This window comes from Silene latifolia, chromosome 3 (genome assembly GCF_048544455.1).
Source record: "Silene latifolia isolate original U9 population chromosome 3, ASM4854445v1, whole genome shotgun sequence".
Lineage (NCBI taxonomy): Eukaryota > Viridiplantae > Streptophyta > Magnoliopsida > Caryophyllales > Caryophyllaceae > Silene > Silene latifolia.
Window position 1 is genome coordinate 145,604,663 of NC_133528.1, and position 15,627 is coordinate 145,620,289.

The following is a 15,627-nucleotide window of genomic DNA, read 5'->3' on the forward strand; positions in this document are numbered from 1 at the left end:
CTACTACTCTTGAAAACCCGTGAAAAAACATTAGGAAGTACTCCGTAGGAGATAATGCTTATTTACATAACATATTAAAAGGCGTTTGACAAGTCTAAAGACGACGCCCATGACTCGATCAAGTCTAATATTTATTTTAATTGGTCTTTCTTGTGACGGGTCATCATTTATGGCGGATATTTTGTGAGTTAAAATGGTAACAAAATGGGTTAGTGGAGAAAGGGGACCACATAAATAGTGTTGCAGAGAGATAAAAAGTGGGTACTTTGTAAGGTAAAATGGTATCCGTCGCTCAAGAGTGACGGATATGTGCCGTCATAAATGAGAATTTGTGTATTTATTTTTGGTAGGCTGGACTCATCTAGTCAATACCCCTTTATATGTATGTCCCTCGCTCCCTCCTTCCTTCCTCTAGTCCTCTATATATAACACAATCAATCACACAATTACACTAACAAAACAATCAAAACCTTCATACGAAGTACTTCATACACCACCACACTAGCAAAGTAGCAAACCACTCAAATCCGAAGAAAATGCATTGCAACAGAATTCCCTGTCACCACAACACCCCCACAACATTCCGTTTCCCGGCGAATCGAGTCTCATCACCATTCCAAATCTCTTTCCCAACCCAGACCGGGGTTACACTCAAGACCCGAGCCACGGTTAGAGAAGGTTACACTACCAGTATCCACCACCCCGGGTCAGGGTCACAAACAAGCTTATATGACCTCCTAGACATTCCAGAGACGGGCAGCCTGCCCGAGATCAAACAAGCTTATAAACAACTTGCAAGGAGATACCACCCTGACGTCTCACCAGCTGACCGGGTTAAGGAATATACACAACGTTTTATCCGGGTAAACCAAGCTTATGAGACCTTATCCGATCCAACAACACGTGCTGTTTATGACCTTCATTTGTTTTCTACTCCTCATCATCATATGTCCTTCACTACCAAAAACATTGTCTACCCTTCTAATAATAATAATAATAATAATAATAATACATCTGAAGAGAACAAGAGAAGTATGAACAAAAGTGCAAGACCAAACACCTCATCCGGAGCTCGAATGCGCCGTCAAAGATGACTCTTTTACTCACCATTTCAATTACTAACTTTTTCACTTTTATAAATTTCATACCAATTTTATTGTATTCATTTTACTTTTAAATTAATGATAGATGGTAGATATAGGAGATTTTATTATTGAATACTCTATTTTGTTATTGAATTACAATTCATATTTATACTCACTTTTGAACTTAACTTTAGCTTAATTCAGTTCAGTTAAGTTTATCTCTTTACAAATAAATTCTTATTTCTATTCAGTTCAATTCGGCTCTTTTTAGCCAAAAAGAATAGAGTCTAAGTAATACAAATGGTATTTACAAACAAAGAGGCGTACTACTTACACTACTAGCCCCAATTAGAACAACAGATTGTTGCAACCTCTTTATGAAAAGTCTAGAGGCGATCAAATGCGGGATTTGGCGAGGCACATGCAGGACTCCCCTTTGATATTTGGCCCACGGACAAGCCGGTTAAAGTGTGGGATGGGATATAGCGAGTTCGGCCTTGGTCATTTTTCGAATGTCAGATTCATACTCGTAAACAACTTCAATTAAAACCCGTCTTATCTCTACTAAAACCATGTCCATGCCACATATAGAAGACTAAATTACATCCCATAACAGTTACGTACATTGTACACTCATTACATTTTGTTGATTAACCTTAAACTTTTGATATTGATACATATATAGTATAACCAAGGGTAATTTATAATAATTTAATTAGATGCCTAATAATGGCCATCACACAAAAGCAGTTTGAGTAGAAATCCAACTTTTTTTCTTAAAACTTGACTTAAGCAATGAGATCCCATTCCTTGTTCAGTTCCTCCTTGAGGTCGGCCATATAACTCTTTGACAGAGTTAGTGTCACAATTCTACCTTCATCCTCGCCATACTCATTCTGTGGGCCCGGAAGCACCAAAACAACCCCGTCTTCCCCGACACCATCCACAAAGCAATTCACAAGTCTAGGACTAATTCCCTTAATCTTAAATCCATAGAAACAAGCCTCTTCCAAGTCGACAAAAGTCAATTTGGAGCCGTAGACAGTGAAATCGGATCCTGCTGGATCACGATCCACCATCTCTCCAATTTGGGCCCTCTCATCTTGGGCCCAATCCCGGATCAACATGGCGAGATCTTTGGGATGGGCCTCTTCCACAGGAAAATCAGCCTTTATAGAACTCACAGCTTGGTTATTCCTTAAAGCCATTTCATCCTCAATTGGACAGGCATGATCTTTCTTCACAACGGTCACCACATCGGGCTTTGGCCCAGTTGTAACTTTTGCAATGGCCTGCCAAATGACGGCACACAGTGCCTCAAACGGCGGCTGAATTGGGGTGGATAGTTTTGTTTGTAGTTGGGTTAGTCGGGTTTGAGTCACATGAAACGAATAGGTATCCATTTCACAACGGGTGGGTATGGTCCATAAATCTCCAATTGGGCCTACATCCTTTATGGAGAGTGGGCTTGAGCTCACTGCTTTGACTGGTTTGTGAAAAGGAGTTGGGGATGTTTTGGGACTTGGTGGATGACTGGGTTGTTCTCCATTCATGAACTGGGCCAATGTGTTCATCAAGTTCGATACCGAAAAAGCATCTCCTAATACATGAGCCCAGCTTATTCCCAGCGATATTCCTCCGCACTTGAAGAAAGTAATCTGTCTCAATCCAAGTTAGATGACAATCAAAGCATAGGTTACTTTAAGCCAATTATTAAGACAGATATTTGTAAAGCATACTACTCCCTCCGTCCCGGTCAATTGTTGTCCTTTCGTTTTGGCACAAAGAGCAAGGAAAGAGGAGAAGACCAATAACTAAATAACAAGTGGAACAAATTGAACGAGAATGATCAAACTACTCATCAAGTTCATTCTTAAAATAGAAAGGACAACAAATGACTGAGACACCCAAAAATGAAAAAGGACAACAAATGACCAGGACAGAGGGAGTAAACACTATGGAGATAGTGTATGAAAAACGGCCAAAACTAACTTATTTCCTCAGTTTCGTCATTTGCTTGCCTTTGGTTTGATATTAGAAATGGAGGGAGATTTGCATAGGGGTAATTGTCGTATTATTGAAATTCGTTCATGTTTGAAACAATTACAATGATATCACATTTATACTACTCTAAAGATATGAAGATAATAATCATATCTTCTAATTGTAGTAGCATAATAAATCTTAGAGTTTTTTTTTGCCAAAAACTACCTTATATTTAGGAGTATTTGTAAAAATAATACCTTATACAGTATTATTTTTCTTCTTTTAGACTACCTTTATTTTCTCATTTTTTGGTCAAAAACTACCTATGTCGAAAATATGGCAAGATTTAGTCGATTTGGCGACATTAACTTATCTCACATGTCTTTGTTAACATCGGACAACAATGATCAATTGCGTCAAAACCACAATATAACTTCAGATAAGAAAAAGTTATGGAATTCACATTTCAATAATAACTACAAACATCTATTAAAGTTAAGCGTAACATCATGACTTCCCAACATCGGGCCTAAGTAAGATTAAAACATAAAAGAGGCATTTGAGGTAGGTTAAGGCCAGAAAACAGACCAAATATGTCTAGACTCTTAGCATAAGTAGTTATTGACCAAAAATAAAGAAAACAAAGGTAGTTAAAAATAAAGAAAATAATATAAGGTAGTATTTTTACAAATATCCCTAAATATAAGGTAGTTTTTGACCAAAAAAACCCTAAATCTTATTCTATAATACTAATATTATTCCGATTACGGTATATTGTTAATATACCGTAATATCTTCTATCATCCCCCTCAAACCGTTGATAATTTGTCTAAATTTCCATGGTAATTTGAAGTGATGAAGACTTTTTTATTGATTATGATTTTCTTGTAAACTCCAATCGTAAAGTTCGTAGTACTGCCTTTACGATTGCGGGAGGGTATTAGGAGATTGGGACTATACTAATTAGGGTTAGGGTTTCACTAAGATTGGGAGTCTTATACATACTTTTCATATCTACATCAATAATAATATTTCCTTATGCGATTCTCTCTCCCATATAATCTTAACATTTGACATGAAAATCAAGTAAAGGAAAGGGGATCATTTGTGGTGGTGGTTAGAGTGGACCATAATGCTTGTGTATGATCAAATTATCTATAAAAAATCTACTTAATATAGAAAGATAAACTAGACCTGGCAAACAGATCAGGTCGTGTCGTGTTCGTGTTCGTGTCAACTTTAAACGGGTCACCACTACCCCAACCCTAACCCGACCCAATTACATAAACGGGTCATTTGTCTCAACCCTAACCCAACCCATTTAAATTTTCTATAACCCAACCCGACTTGTTTAACCCATTTATCTTTTAGCAGGTCATGTTTAACCCATTTATCTTTTAGCGGGTCATTTTTAACCCACTTAACCCGTTTAATCCAATAAACTAATAGAATAAACCAAGCTTAATAAGCCTATAATCCCACAATTGAGGAATGAAAATACATATTTTTAAGTTTTTTGGGTGGATTATTGAAACTTTTAAATAAGCGGGTTATTCGTGCCGGGTTCGTGTCAAAAGAGTTCAACCCTAACCCGACCCATTTAAGTTTCGTGTCGTGTCCGTGTCAACCCAATTACATAAATGGGTCACAACGTCTTGACCCTAACCCGCTAATTTCGTGTCGGGTTCGTGTCGCGTTTTCGAGTCGTGTCAATAATTGCCACCTCTAAGATAAACAAATAACTAAGACGCCCTTAATATAGAATAGGTAAATAAATGATCGAGGCTGAGTATATTTTATAACTTCTTTTATCCATAATGAACAGAAGGTTCGATTAATGAATGTTTTGTTTCTTTGTGAAATGACAAAATAGACATTAACAAATTGTAGAAAGTAAGGTTCTTCCTTTGTATAATGGCCGAAATGGAAAAATGTAAATTTCAATATTTACTACTTCAATAAAGTCGGATGAAATACAATATGGTAAACGGTTTTTCTAACATGTTAGATTAAATAAATTTACTTTATTTATGCGCCTTGTTTTTTCTATTAAACTATTTTTTTGTAAAGTTGATTATTCTGACTGTTTAATTCGGAAATAATTTAGCTGCAACAATAGTTCCTTGTATCGAATCCGAAAGTGCCACAACCTCTCTGATTTCATTAAATTTCTCACAGGTCCATTGTCTTAAATTGAATTCAAAGCATTAATAGAGCAACGGTATTTGAAAGATGAAATGAAGTAGGGTAACTGCTGGAACAAGGACAATATGACAAATAGGCTTAGTAAAGGGGTCCGCTGTTGTGAGAGTTTAAATGTTGCTCATTTAATCCCTAGTCCTACTTATACCAAACACAACCACGTATGCTCTTTTCTTTTTTAGGTCCATTATCGCAACTCTATACAAAGTCATACACTTTACATCACACTATCAGTCTATCACACCTTATTAAACTAATTCCTTGGATTTTTTTTAAACAATAATAATAATAATAAGATTGTACCTCGAATGCCCACCAATTTCTTATAAAAATTATTCTTAATTTCTCAATAAGAATTGCGGCTTTAATAATAACAATAATAATAATAATAATAGAATTATAAAAAGTGACAATTACTCAAGAATATTTTAAAGAAATAATCAACACGAAATAAGTATTATTTTAATTGATCAACGTTCACCTTGACGCCTCGACCAACTAATTCAACCTAGATATCTTAGCCATAGCGACCACCTCAACCCCCAGTTATTGTATTATACAACCGGTTGTATATACAACTTATTTAGTGTTGTGGAGCTTTGTTACAAAGTTGTCGAGTTCTATTAACAAAATTATCGAGTTATGATACAAAGTTGGAGCTTAACAGAATAATTATTAAGCTCAATAACTTCGTAAAATAACTCAACAACTTATAAAATAACTCAACAATATTGTGTAAGAGCTCGATAACTTTGACACGGTTGTACATAGCTATTATACAACTAGTTGTAGGATACTATTTGCCCCTCAACCCCAATCCACCACTGACCAACCTTAACTGCGGCACTTTCCAAACAACCAACAACACTACTAATATCAGTCCTCATTATATTAGTAATTAGTTGAATTGGGCATGGTTGACTTGTATGTGGTGTGATAGTAATTCTATTGTATTTCATTTTATTAAATCGGAAAGTTCATAAACAGTCGAAACAATGTAACAATAAAATACAATCTACAAAAATGTGCAGTTCTAAATATGAGCAAAATTCAATGACTTACTCGGTATTAGTACTGTACTCTGATAGTTTAAGGAAAGTTTTTTTTTTTCTTAAATTTATTTATATATCGATCCGTCTCAAAAATAATATTTCCTCCGTTCCGGTCAATTGCCGTCCTTTGGTTTTGGCACAAAGATCAAGAAAAGAGAAAGGGGCCAATTAGCAAATGACAAGTGGAAGAAATTGAGGGTGAATGATCATATTGTTCATCAAGTTCATTCTTAAAATAGAAATGAGACAACCAATATGAAAAAGGACAACAAATAAACGAGACAGAGGGAGTACCTTCTAAAAACAAATTGTACAATTTAAGACATAACTAAATATTAAAAATAATGTATCAACCATGTATAAAATTGTGAAAAGTATTTTAATCAAATATAAATGATTTGTTGAAACGGAGCGAGTATTATTTTTCCACTCGAACTCTCCTCGTAAGTCGTAATAATATATCTTGGTTTCGTCACTGAATTCCATCTCTTACAAATCACAACATAATAATTAATAAAACAGTAATCGAAGATGATGAGTTACATACCTGGAGGAAAACAGGGGGAGAGTAAGTGAGTTCGGGGCCAAGAACATGGTGGTCAGGAAAAAGGAGCCTTTGAACCGAAACATCCTTCTCGGCCATTTGTAGCCATTCTTGTATGGTTTTCTCAGTTTTGGCCTCCAAAAACCTAGCTCCACAGTCATTACATTTTATGTAAGGCCTCCCATTTTCGGATCTGCGAAACCGTCCGCAAGATTCATAGTAGTAATTAAACAATGAAAAAACACACTCTTTGATTTTTCTTAGGGTTATTCCTTGAGTAGCTTCATTATCAATGAAATAGATTAACTTAAGGTAATGAAGTTTCATGGCTAAGTCTATGTTGTTAGGCTCATAAACCATATTATTTCCTGATACATTTCCCGGACCTACGGATGATAATTTGTGACCAAATACTAAGCTTTCATTTCCATCTTTTTCATTTTTAGTGCCTGAAACTGAAACCATTGTTTTTTTGGGTTATTATTTTTGCAAGATATTTGCTTTGATTACTACCCTTACTTTTGTGGTGAGGGTTCAATTATTTATACTAAGAAAGATGCATGAATAGATACATAAATACGGACCACGCTTATCTTCTGTTGCCTACACTGTACCTTATTATCAAGAGACCAAATATTCACCCATTTTTAAGCAAAATGGGTCAAATGTCACCACCAGTGCCATTTCCTAAGCTACAACAAGTAGTTTATTACATGGAAATGGTACTGGTGACATTTGGCGTTAAGGTGGTGATATTTGGCCCGTTTTCCTTAAAGTGAGTGGATATTTGGCCCGTTTATAGCTATAGACGGATATCCCCCGTCTATAATGCCACTACTACAAAAAAACGTGATAGACATCGCACTTTTTTACTAATAGAGATCAGATTATGAACCGATGTTAAGTGAAGTGATGTCCATTATAGGACTAATAGACATCAGACTTAATTCTGATGTCCATTGATCAATAGACATCAGAGTTTTACTAAAATCCGATGTCTATTTGATTAATAGGCATTTTTAAGAAATCTGATGTTCATATGTCGAATAGACATCATAGTTTTTTTAAAGTCTGATGTCTATTTGAAAACATAGACATCAATTTTTATAAATATCTGATGTCTATTAGTTTAATTTTTTAACAAAAAAAAAACTAATATGTTACACTATTATACATTGCACAAATTCTCATTATAGACGGACACTATCCGTCTATACGTATAGACGGACACTATCCGTCTATACGTATAGACGGATACCATTTCCCCTCACAAAATACCCATTTGCCATAAAGTGGGAAGCACATGGGGGTGCCCCACTTTGTCCCCCCTACCCATTTTGTTAGAGGTCTTTACCCGTCTATTTGCCCCACCCGTCTATACCAAGACCTATTGTATACATTGTTGCCAGACATTAGCAAGATGATTACATAATCATCCACAGTTATCTTTATACAATCATACACTTGCTCAAATTCAATTAACCAAAAAATTTAACATACATAATGTGTCAAAACTTATTTACACAGCTAACCTATCAATAAAAATACTCTCTCCTATTCGGAATAAGTGTCCCGCTTGGACAATGACACGAAAAATAAGGAATATACTCCCTCCACTTTTTTATATATGACGTTTTGCATTTACGAGGTAAGCCTTTGACTTTAATATTTACAAAAATATATTTGTTCAAAAAATATAAAAATGGTACCATTAAATTTCTTACGAAAAACTCTTTCATATGAGTATACATATCATAATATTTAGTCTTATATTTTAAGAGATATTGAAGAGAGAAGGGAGTGTCTCGAAATGTGAGAAAGTCATATATAAAAAAATAGAGGGAGTAGTTAAAATAATGAAAATTATTGTATAGGGGTAAGAATATAGGAGTTAATACACTTACCTATGAAATGAGGCTCAGCCATATACAATTGAGGTTCATCTATATCACAACCACCAAGAATAATTCTACAGAAAACATTAAATAGATATAAGAATCTAGTAGTCTATACATACTACATTAACCAAGTAACAAAGTGAAGCCATGTGTAGCACCTGATAAGGCACCAACAGAGAGCGTACAACTACAAAGTTGTACAATGCTTGCAACATGCTCAGCAAGTTCTGAAAAATAAGCCTCCCCTTAATATAAATTACCTCAGCGAAGTGGCTACTATTTTGACTATCATAAATGTTTTTGCACTATCAGTTCCTACTAGTTAGTACCATGTTTCAAACAAGCACTCGATTCCAGTTAGTATCATGTCTCAGCCAATACCATCTAAAACCAAGCAGTCCTAGCTTTATTTTTTTTGATAAAATGTAAGAAATATATTAAGAATCGGATAATCAAGTGTATACACCGGTTTTTGGGTTGAATTAGGACAAGACCTAAACAACCCATATACACAAACGGCCCAAAATAAAAGGCAACAAAACCTAATATTGAACAACAAAAACAAAAAGAATGGAAGCCCTAGATTTTATAGGATTTGGAATAATGATGGTTACTTGACTCTTAAAGCCTTGATTAAACAATTTCAGTGGGCAGTGAAGCCCCAAGGACCAAACTGCCAGCATCTACGCATTTATGGAGTATTAAAGAAGATAGATAAATATAAGTCATGTAACTTGACAGGGGAGGGGGTTGCAATCTTGATAGTTTTACAAAATTGGTTTACCTTGCCGCTTATTTTTAAAAATACGAAGCCATGCAGAAAAACAGAACAGAGAAAAGCTAGAATGACATTTATAAATTTAAAACCGATTAAGTATATACCACTTTTTTTGACGTCTCTCTAGGGTTTCCTGTGAGAGAAGTCCGTCTTTGTTAAATCTCTGTCTCTTCCTTCTTGCTCAAGGCATCTAGCTACGGTGCTCGTAGATTCTTGCGGTCTTTACTCTTCGTAAGTAGGTTCTTTTCGTTGTTACGCTATTCTTTGGTTCGTTCTTTGCGAACTGTGTTCTCGTGTTTGTTGTGGGAAGGGTTTGTGTATTAGGGTTTCGTATTTTTTTAGGGTTTATATTTTCTGGTTCGATTTGTTTGCGTTCTTTTGGAACTTTGGTGTCGTGATGGGTAGCCGGAAAGGGAAGGAGGTTCTGGGCAATACCGGGGAAGGGGTTGATACGGTGTTTGAATGGGAGGTCGAGAGCGCGGTTGAGAAGGAGGTGCGGCCAGACCTTATTTTGGTAGGGAAGATTTGGGCTTCGAAAGCCGTGAATGGGCGTGCTGCTGTTGATACTATGCTCAGGTTGTGGAATTCGAGAGGTAAGATTATGGGTAGTATGGTGGATGCGAAGGAGCAGCTGTTTGTTTTCAAGTTTGAGGATGAAAGGGATAAAATCAAAGTGATGGAGGGGCAGCCTTGGCACTTTGATAAATTCGTATGGTGTTTTAATGAGCCTTATGCTGATGGGAAGATTACAGATACCCCGCTGCATCAGCTACCGTTGTGGGCATGTATCTATGATCTCCCTTTACGGGGACGTACGAATTAAGGGAATTTGAGGAAGCTTGGGGCGCAATTAGGAAGTTACATTGCGAGTGAGGAGGTTGAAGCTCCGGAATTGGAAAGGATGGTGTGTGTACGTGTGCTGCATGATGTACGAAAGGCCCTTAAAGCCGAGGTTGAGGTAAGGATGCCGATTGGTAGGGTGGATAAATTTGAAGTGAAGTATGAGAGATTGCCGTTATTCTGTTATGGGTGTGGGGTGTTGGGACATGGGGTTAAGGATTGTGTGCATGGTCCGTATGACGAGGATGAGTTGCAGTATGGGGATGGATTGAGAGCACCATCACGAAAAGGTGGCTCGGTGGGAGTCGTAGAGGGGAGGAAAACTGCGCGTGATTTACGTCCTGATTTTGAGGAAGAGTACAGGCGGGATGAGCAGGCGATGATTGCAAAATTACAGAAGTTTATGTTGTCGGGGGGTGGCAAGAAGAAGGATGGGTCAGGAGAAACGGTGGTTCGTAGTGTCTTGGAGGTTGTGGAGGATAACGGGTTTGGGGCGAGGAATGCTGGACAGATAGATGGTGAGCTTCCTAATGGTGATCAAGGGAAGGGGGAGGGGAGTGTGGCGGGTCTGTTGAGTGGAGATGAGAGGTTTGAAGCTATTGGTGTTGTCAGGGAGGAGGGGGTGAAGGGTTTAGGGAAAAACGATGGAGGATGTGTGTTTAGGGAGAAGGCAGCCGGGGTTCCGTGTAATGTGGAGAGGCCGAAGAGTGGGGGTCGGGGTTGGACACGTATTGAACGGGAGGTGAATGCTGGGAGTAGTGCTCCTTCCTTATTGTGTGAGCAAAGTCTGGTCAATGAGTTTAATAAGCGAGGGCGGGATGAGGATAATATGGATGGCGGCATAAAGAGGGCAGCCGTACACAGGGATGTGTTGATATCTGAGGCGGAGGTTGATGGCTATCAACCCCGCCGGGCCCAATGAATTGGTTGAGCCTTAACTGCAGGGGGCTGGGCAACCCCGATGCAGTAGGCGGGCTTCGGAACCTTATCCGACGGGAGGCCCTGGCTATGATGTTTCTGTGTGAGACGAAATTGAGTAGTCGTGAAATGTGTAGGATTATTAGTAGAATTGAGGGGTATGATGGAGTGGCTGTAGATAGTGTGGGTCGCTCTGGCGGGCTTGATTTTTTATGGAGAGGTGGGGTGTCGTGTGTAATGCGGTCGGCTTCGGTCCATTTTATGGACTTTGGCGTCGAGTTTAATGGGGTGGCCTGCCGTGTGACTGGTTTTTATGGGTGGCCGGCTGTGCAAGACAGGCATCTTTCGTGGCAGCTGCTGAGAGTTTTGGCGGGGGAGGGAGATGGTCCTTGGTTATGTTTAGAGGATTTCAATGAAGTTCTGTATTCTACTGAGATGAAAGGGGGGTCGAGGGCGCAGTGGCAGATGAATAATTTTCGAGATGCTGTGGATGAGGCTGGTATTCGTGACATTCCGTTGGAAGGTTATGAGTTTACTTTTGACAATGGACAGGTCGGTGAGGATAATAGACAGTCTCGTATTGATAGAGCTATGGCCAATGAGGCATGGTTTGATCAGTTCCCATATGCTAGATTGTATCATCTTAATAGAGAATGGTCGGATCACTCCCCGATTAAAGTTGTGGGGGATGGCCGTATGGGGCAGGATGGAAGAAGGGAGAAGATTTTCCGATTCGAGCATATATGGGTGGGAGAAGAGGGGTGTGAGGATGCTATTCGGCGTGGGTGGGGGAATGGGGATGGTGACCTGTTGGAGAATATTGCGAGGTGTACTAGGGAGTTAGTTGCTTGGAAGGGGGTTAGTATTGGCAAGATCCTTAAAACTCTAGTAAAAAAGAGGGAGAGGTTGAAGGTGCTTAATGAGGGAGATAGAAGTGCGGGAAGGGTTCGTGAAAGGAAGCAGGTGGTTGCGGATATTGCGAATTTGTTGCGGCAAGAGGAGTTGTTTTGGAGGTAGAGGTCTCGAGCGATTTGGTTGCGAGATGGGGATAGAAATTCTAGCTTCTTTCATAAAATTGCTAATGGACGTAAGCAGAAGAATTTTATTTCTAAGGTGTGTGATGAGCAAGGGAGGGTGTTTGAGGGGACGGAAGCTGTCTCGCGCTGTGCTGTTGCCTATTTTCGAAGTCTTTTTGAGTCCGAGGCTACAGTGGGATATGATGATATACTAGGTGTAGTTGGAGGGCGGGTTACGGAGGAGATGAATGCGGGTTTGGCCGCGGCTTATACAGGGGAGGAGGTGCTATTTGCGCTGAATCAGATGCATCCGTTGAAGGCGCCAGGTCCAGATGGTATGAACGGTCTTTTTTATCAGACATACTGGCACATTGTGGGTCATGCGGTGATCAGGTTAGTGTTAAATATTCTTAATGGTGCCCCCTTTCCGCCTGGACTGAATGATACCACTATTGTCCTTATTCCGAAAAAGAAGGCTCCTGATAAAATGTCGGATTTTAGGCCAATTAGTCTATGCAATGTGCTTTATAAGTTGGTATCGAAAGTCCTAGCCAATAGGGTGAAGCAGTTTCTCGGTGATATTGTGTCAGAAAATCAAAGTGCTTTTACTCCTGGGAGGCTTATTAGTGATAATATTCTGGTCGCTTTTGAACTTTTTCATCATATGAAGAATACAAGGAGTAGTGGGGGACACTTGGCTTTGAAACTTGATATGGCAAAGGCATATGATCGGGTGGAGTGGGATTTTTTGGAGGCCGTGTTGCTTCGAATGGGTTTTAATGAAGGTTGGGTAGGCACGGTAATGCGGTGTGTTAGGTCGGTTAGATACTCAGTTCTGGTTAATGGGAGGAGGACCGATCCTTTTTCGCCATCAAGGGGTCTCCGGCAAGGAGATCCGCTGTCACCATATTTGTTTATACTGTGTGCTGAGGTGTTGTCTGGTATGTTGAGAAGGGCGGTTAAGGTGGGTTCGATACATGGAATTAAGATCGCTCCAGAGGCTCCGATTGTGTCGCATTTATTTTTTTGCTGACGACAACATTATATTTGTCAAAGCTAAGGAGACTGAAGCAAGGGAGGTTATGAGAATTCTTGATAGGTATCAACAGGCTTCGGGGCAATTGGTGAGTCTGCCTAAGACTACCGTCTCTTTCAGTCGTGGGACTAGTGCGGCGAGAAGACAATTGGTCGGTGGAGTGCTAGGGGTGCGGCAGGTGGTGTGGCAAGAGCGGTATCTGGGGTTGCCTACGGTTCTAGGGAGGTCTAAGAAAGGTCTTACGGACCTGATTCGCGATAAGTTAAGTAAGAAGTTACAAGGTTGGAAGGGTTCGTTACTCAGTAAAGCGGGTAAGGAGGTGCTTATAAAGGCTGTAGCCCAAGCTATACCTACTTATGCGATGAGTGTTTTTCGAATTCCGGCTAATTTCTGTGATGAGATGAGGTCGCTTGTTTCGCGGTTTTGGTGGGGGACTGAAAACGGTAGGAGGAAGATTCCTTGGGTGGCTTGGAAGAAGCTTTGTTTGCCTAAGGGTAGAGGGGGATTGGGTTTTCGTGATTATGTGAAGTTTAATGATGCAATGTTAGGGAAGCAGGCTTGGCGGTTACTCACGGATGAGAGGAGCTTGATGACGCGGTTGCTTAAAAGTAAGTATTTTCCTTCTACTTCTTTCCTCGAAGCAACGTTGGGCAATAACCCGAGTTACTCCTGGAGAAGTATTTATGAAGCTCGGTCGGTGTTAGGTGTGGGGCTGCGGCGTAGGGTTGGGGATGGGGTGTCTACTTTGGTTTGGCGGGATCCGTGGGTGGCAGGAACGCATTCGGGGAAGATTATTTCGCCGCGGGGAGGGGCTGATCCGGGGTTACGAGTGGCGGATCTTCTGGTGGAGGGGAGTAGGGAATGGAATGCGGCATTGGTAGGGGGGTTGTTTTTTCCGTTTGAGGTTGAGCGTATTCTTAAAATGAGGGTGTGTGAGCAATTGTCTCCAGATGTGTGGTGTTGGGTTGGAGAGCGTGATGGGTCTTACTCTGTTCGCTCGGCGTATAGGCTTCTGGTCAAGCAAGAGGGGGAGTCGGAAGGAGCGTCGAGTTACTCTTCTGATGGGTGGCTTTGGAATAAAATTTGGAAGGCTCCAGTCTTACCTAGGATCAAAGTATTTTTTTGGCAGCTGTGTAATGAGGCCATTGCTACTAGAGGCAATATTTCATTGAGGATGGGGTCGGTTGCAGGGGAGTGTGTGCGGTGTGGGGATTGTGTGGAGTCTTGCTTACATGTTGTTCGTGAGTGTGGGTGGGTTGGGGGTGTCTGGGATGCCCTGGATCTCGATTTGCCATCAAGCTCGGGTTATGCAAGGGTAAGGGATTGGGTGGAGGTTGCTATGAGGGAGATGGAGGTGGAGGAGCAGACGGAATTTATGACTGGTTGCTGGGCTATTTGGGAGAGGAGGAATAAGGCTATTTTCGAAGATGGAGAGTGGAGAGCTGACTTGGTTGTAAGAAGGGTGCGGGATTTAATTTGTGAGATGGAGAATAGTGGAGATTTGGGGGAGGGGAGGGCTCGTGGTGTGGTGGAGGCCGTAGGAGGTTGGAAGAGGCCAATGGGTGAGGTGATGAAGGTGAATATTGATGCCGCTGTGAGAGCTGGTGTGGGTGTCGGGTTTGGTGCTGTGTGTCGGGATGAGAGGGGGGAGGTCGCATGGTGTGCGGTCGAGCAGGGGATGGTAGAAATGGATCCGACTGAAGCTGAAGCAGCTGCTATTCTGTATGGTCTGAAGGAGGCGAGACGAAGGAATATTTCAAAAGTTATCTTGGAGGGCGATTGTTCGACAGTTATCCGCGATCTTCAGAAGCAACGGAAGGGACGTAGTAGTATTTATTTAATTTATAATGACATTTACGCTTTGTGTAATTTTTTCGATACTATTTCGTTTAATTGGGTGCGTAGGGATTTTAATAAGGTCGCTCATGAGCTGGCTCATTTGAGGCCATGGACATTAGGTTCTCGTAGGTGGTTGGATTCCTTTCCGTTGGAGATTGCTGATGTAGTTGGTATTGATTCTATTAATAGTACTACTTAAACCTTCGGGTTTAATTAAAAAAAAAAAAAAAAAAAAAAGAATGACATTTATAAAGAACCCTGCATAAGCAAAAACATTAACCCCCTCCAAAATCAAGATAATTGTCTCTTAGAGGCACTAGACTCAAGTACTCACTCAGTCACTCAACTGAAAACCATTTAGATGCACAAAGCTTTTTTCCAGCTTTTCAAGGCACAACAATCATGATGGAAAAGTCCTAGAGACGAGTCAATC

General features: G+C 40.1%; 2 protein-coding genes across 2 annotated transcripts; one reads left to right on the forward strand and one right to left on the reverse strand.

The window, feature by feature from the left end:
* Positions 1 to 1,642: 1,642 nt before the first annotated feature.
* On the reverse strand, positions 1,643 to 7,452 carry LOC141648299 (protein ECERIFERUM 26-like). Its single transcript, XM_074456842.1, has 2 exons — positions 6,873 to 7,452; positions 1,643 to 2,743 (listed from the first exon to the last, which is right to left on the reverse strand). The coding sequence occupies exons 1-2, from the start codon at positions 7,332 to 7,334 to the stop codon at positions 1,874 to 1,876; spliced, it is 1,332 nt and encodes a 443-aa protein (XP_074312943.1). The 5' UTR covers positions 7,335 to 7,452; the 3' UTR covers positions 1,643 to 1,873.
* A 3,851-nt stretch (positions 7,453 to 11,303) lies between these two features.
* Positions 11,304 to 15,393, forward strand: LOC141649887 (uncharacterized). Its single transcript, XM_074458555.1, has 3 exons — positions 11,304 to 12,266; positions 12,399 to 13,260; positions 13,376 to 15,393. Exons 1-3 carry the CDS (start codon positions 11,304 to 11,306, stop codon positions 15,391 to 15,393), a joined length of 3,843 nt encoding a protein of 1,280 aa, XP_074314656.1.
* Positions 15,394 to 15,627: the final 234 nt, after the last annotated feature.

Coding starts and splice junctions, on each gene's coding strand:
- LOC141648299 (XM_074456842.1), bottom strand. CDS start 7,334: ATGGTTTCAGTTTCAGGCACTAAAAATGAAAAAGATGGAAATGAAAGC. Junction 2,744..6,872: donor CTCCCCCTGTTTTCCTCCAG/GTATGTAACTCA, acceptor GGATTGAGACAG/ATTACTTTCTTCAAGTGCGG.
- LOC141649887 (XM_074458555.1), top strand. CDS start 11,304: ATGAATTGGTTGAGCCTTAACTGCAGGGGGCTGGGCAACCCCGATGCA. Junction 12,267..12,398: donor GGGTTCGTGAAAGGAAGCAG/GTGGTTGCGGAT, acceptor GGACGTAAGCAG/AAGAATTTTATTTCTAAGGT. Junction 13,261..13,375: donor GTGTGCTGAGGTGTTGTCTG/GTATGTTGAGAA, acceptor TATTTGTCAAAG/CTAAGGAGACTGAAGCAAGG.